The following is a 4,016-nucleotide window of genomic DNA, read 5'->3' on the forward strand; positions in this document are numbered from 1 at the left end:
AGTGTAGACCTGCCCTAAGGAAAACTAGCTCTTAAACAGTAAGATAGGATCTCTGTAATTAAAGTTGAGACTACCTCCCTCCTAGAGTTCTTCAGCCTTGACATCAGTGCTAAGTATGACCAACATTATGTAGATACTGTGTTTAAGATGACTTCATCTAAAAAGTTTATGTTCATCTTTTTCCTGCAGAGAGAAGAAAAGCCACACAACAAGTCCTAGAAAAGCTAAACCTGGTGCAGCACAGAAGAAAGAAGCTCAGGCTGACAGATATCCAAAAGATCAGCTCAGAGAGTCTAGAGAACCAAACTCCTCAGATGTTAGAAGATTTACCTTGGCAGTTCATGAGAAAGGTCATGTCTTTGAATGTGGGGGCCAGAAATACAAGTCTTGTACATAGGGCATACGGTAGTCAAGGAATTGGGGGGGATGAGGAAGGAGCAAAGGAAAAAGAGGGAGATATTGATTGCAATAGTGTTTGTGTGACTAAGGCAAAAACTAGTGAGTCTCTGCACTCCCTTGATGTTCTCTGCGCCGTTCTGCTTTGCTCAGACAGTTTCCTGCAGCAGGAGATCCTGTTCAGAATGTCCATGTGCCAGTTTGCCCTCCCTCTGCTGCTACCTGCCCTTGACACCCCCAAGTGCACCCTAATGCTCTGGGCCATGAGGGACATTGTGAGGAAGTGGAGGCCTCACCCCCTGGCAGAGAGCAGAGGGTTCAGGGAGGAGAGCCTGGTGCTCACCAAAATGCCAACCATTTCCTTTGTGCGACTAGGGAGCTGCGGCTTCTCCAAGTCCCAACTTCTCAATGAGGTTCTCAGCCCCTCCCAGCAGCACCACGATTTCTTCATCCATCGTGACATGGAGTCTGGGAATGTCCCTCGGGAAATCGCAGATGGGTTGGTCGAAATTTCCTGGTATTTCCCTGCGGGGAAGGAGAGTTCAGATCTTTTTGCAGAGCCCGTTGCGGTTACAAACCTGCGTGGAGACATTAAGTCCCACTGGCTACAGTTCAGCTTTTTAACACAGGTCTCCTCAGCAGTGTTCATAGTTACTGAGAGCATCAGTGAGAGAGAATATAAACTATTATCATCTCTGGAGGGTTCAGATACGAAATACTGCTTCATCCTCAACGCCCAGGCTGAGAAACACAGTGAAGTCCATGAACAACTTGTAAGGTTAGCACCTGTGCTGAAATTGTGTAAACCCTGTGTGCTGGTTAAATCCACCCTCTTGAATAAGACAGAATTTGTGGAAAAGGTACAGACTACCATAGGAACAATAATGAATTCTACAACCAAGATGGACAATATGGAAAGCATTGCTGTTCATGCACGTAAACGAGGAATCCAAGTAGATGAGGACTGCGAAGAATGTCAGGGGGCAAAGAAACGTGTTAAAATTATCACCGAAGAAATAAGTAATGTGGTAAAGTACAAGAAGGAAATTATGAGACCCCTGCGCCATCCAAGGAAGATGCCAAGAGTAGAACAGTGCAGAATAGGACAGCAAGGAGATACCCCCGCTGGGGGAGAGAATAGGTTGAAATTATATACACAGCACAAGCAATATGACCTTGCTCATGGCATGGAGAAATTTATTCAAGGAATAGAAAAACTCCCACGAGAGGAAAATGTTTACTTCTTAAAGTGGATGACACTTTATCTGGATAACATTGCAAGGAAGAATAAGATTTCTCAAATGAAGGCCAACTCCTTAAGAGTGGAGCATTTCATGCGTGGATTCGGGCATGTTTATGAGACAGAAAGCACACAGGTGAAAGAAGGCAAAATGCTAAAAACCCAAAGAAAATACAGCTATCTCCCAGAAATAATTGCTGACCTGATGCTGGAAGGGTTTCCCATGGAGCTAATCGATGGAGATGCACCCAACGTTCAACTGCAGTGCGTAACAGATGTTCTGACTCAGCTCCATGCCAAACTGGGGGGAAGGTCCAGAATGCTGGTTCTAACGGTGCTGGGAGGACAGAGCACTGGGAAATCCACCCTCCTCAACACCATGTTTGGCCTGCAGTTTGCAGTGAGCAGTGACCAATGTACGCGAGGAGCCTTCATGTCACTCATTAAAGTGGCAGAGAACTTTCAGCAGGAGCTGGGCTGTGACTTCATCCTGGTGATAGACACAGAAGGCTTGAAAGCCCCTGAACTGACCAGACAGGAGGATTGTCATTTTAAAAACTATCAGCTGGCCACAGTTGTGACTGGACTGAGTGACATAATGGTCATTAATTTGGAGAATGCCACCAAAAAGAAGAGTGTTCTGCAAATTGTGGTCCACGCATTTCTCAGGCCCAACCACCAGTTTGTCCATCAGAACATCAGTGATGTGTCTGCACCTGATCAAAACATGAGAGACAGGAAACGCCTCTTGGAGCAGTCGTGTGAAATGACTAAAGCTTCAGTAGAAAAACAAAGCAGGGAAATGGTGTTTTCTGACATTATAGCGTATGAACTGGAGAAACACAATTGGTACATCCCTGGACTGTGGCATGGAGTCCCTCCCATGGCTCCAGTGAACACTGGATACAGTGAGAGTGTGTGTGAGCTAAAGAAATACCTGTTTGAATCCATAAAGAGCTCTTCATGTCACAGAAGCATCAGGAACATTCCCCAGTTTACTGAGTGTCTGAAGAGCCTGTGGAATGCTGTAACGCATGGACATTTAGACAAGACCTATAACCAACTTCATGTGGAGTATTTAGAGTCAGCATATAATTTCAATGAGGAAATGGACCCCTCAGTATCTGAAAAAGTAACTTTCATCCAGAGTCAGCCACCCAATGAATTAGATGTTGGTAAATTACTCTGTGAGAATCAGGACAAACTGTTTTGTGAGGAACAAAAGATATTGGATAATCCAAACAAATACTTTGAAAGCAGAGCAAAAACTCTTCATCTGATAGAAAAACACAGAGAAGAATTTATCAGGACAACAACTAGTCTGAAATGTGAACCTGAACATTATTCAATTAGCAAGTGCAAAGAAGTACCTCAGAGGCAAAGAACAGATTTTATCAAGTCCATATTTAGGAAAGTATTTGAAAAGATGTTCTTAACAAGCCACAGGGAGAAAAAAAGGTAAATTAAACAAGTGAGAATCTGAGGAAAAAAGGAAAAAAGCATCAAAGTTATTGCTTATACTTTTTGCTGAGAAAATGATGATCCATCTGGAAAAGGACCTGGAGAATCAATTGAGTACCACCAGTATCAAGATACCAAAATTGAAAAATTTGTTAAGTTATAAAACAAAGCCTTTCAAGATTAAAGTTAAGTATTTTGAATTAAGATATTTTAAACGTGTAAAAGAATTTTATACCAAACGGCATCAGCATAAAGCACAAGAACTTGTTAAATTCTTAATGTATAATTACAAGAAATACACCGCAGAAAAGATCAAATCCAGAGCAGACTATGATGACACTTACTGCACGGAATTCTTGCTTATGATCAATGAGTGGCTACAACAGGATGATGTTCAGGAACTTCACACCAATACTTACTTTGAAATTGTCTTGAAGATTCACAAATTGCGGGAAACTCTTTTTGAATTCCAGAAGACGTGTTAAGATTTTATCCAAGAAAATTACCCTTAGCAGCCTCTGGAGAAGCTGAGACCTCAACATTTCTCCCTGCTCAGAAACCTACATCAACAAGAGACCTGGGGGTGGTGGGAAGTGAACATCTTTCTTAGGTGGGCATAATCCACTGAATATGGTAAATGGAGCTTTTTCCTGTTCCTTATGCAGAAGAAGCTGTTGGAGGAGAAGAATGCTCAGAACTGTATGAAATATATTAATGATTATGAAAGGTTTGTCAAAACCTATATATGGACATGACTGATAGATGACTACAGATAGACATGGGGTTTGACAGTTTAGAGAAATAAATTCTCTCCACAATTCTCCAGAAAATCCAAGATGCTCTGAGACCCTCCAGAGGTGAAAAAGTGAACACAATCTTTCTATTTTTAATCAAATTTTGTAAAACGCTGCCAGTATAT

The 4,016-nt window shown here is 42.2% G+C and overlaps 1 protein-coding gene across 1 annotated transcript; it reads left to right on the forward strand.

The window, feature by feature from the left end:
• Positions 1-527: 527 nt before the first annotated feature.
• Positions 528-3,582, forward strand: LOC127051291 (up-regulator of cell proliferation-like). Its single transcript, XM_050953378.1, has 2 exons — positions 528-3,094; positions 3,222-3,582. The coding sequence occupies exons 1-2, from the start codon at positions 582-584 to the stop codon at positions 3,580-3,582; spliced, it is 2,874 nt and encodes a 957-aa protein (XP_050809335.1). The 5' UTR covers positions 528-581.
• The last annotated feature ends 434 nt before the right edge of the window (positions 3,583-4,016 follow it).

This window comes from Gopherus flavomarginatus, chromosome 5 (assembly GCF_025201925.1).
Source record: "Gopherus flavomarginatus isolate rGopFla2 chromosome 5, rGopFla2.mat.asm, whole genome shotgun sequence".
In the NCBI taxonomy this organism is placed as follows: Eukaryota; Metazoa; Chordata; order Testudines; family Testudinidae; genus Gopherus; species Gopherus flavomarginatus.

Coding starts and splice junctions, on each gene's coding strand:
- LOC127051291 (XM_050953378.1), top strand. CDS start 582: ATGTCCATGTGCCAGTTTGCCCTCCCTCTGCTGCTACCTGCCCTTGAC. Junction 3,095..3,221: donor AGCCACAGGGAGAAAAAAAG/GTAAATTAAACA, acceptor GAGTACCACCAG/TATCAAGATACCAAAATTGA.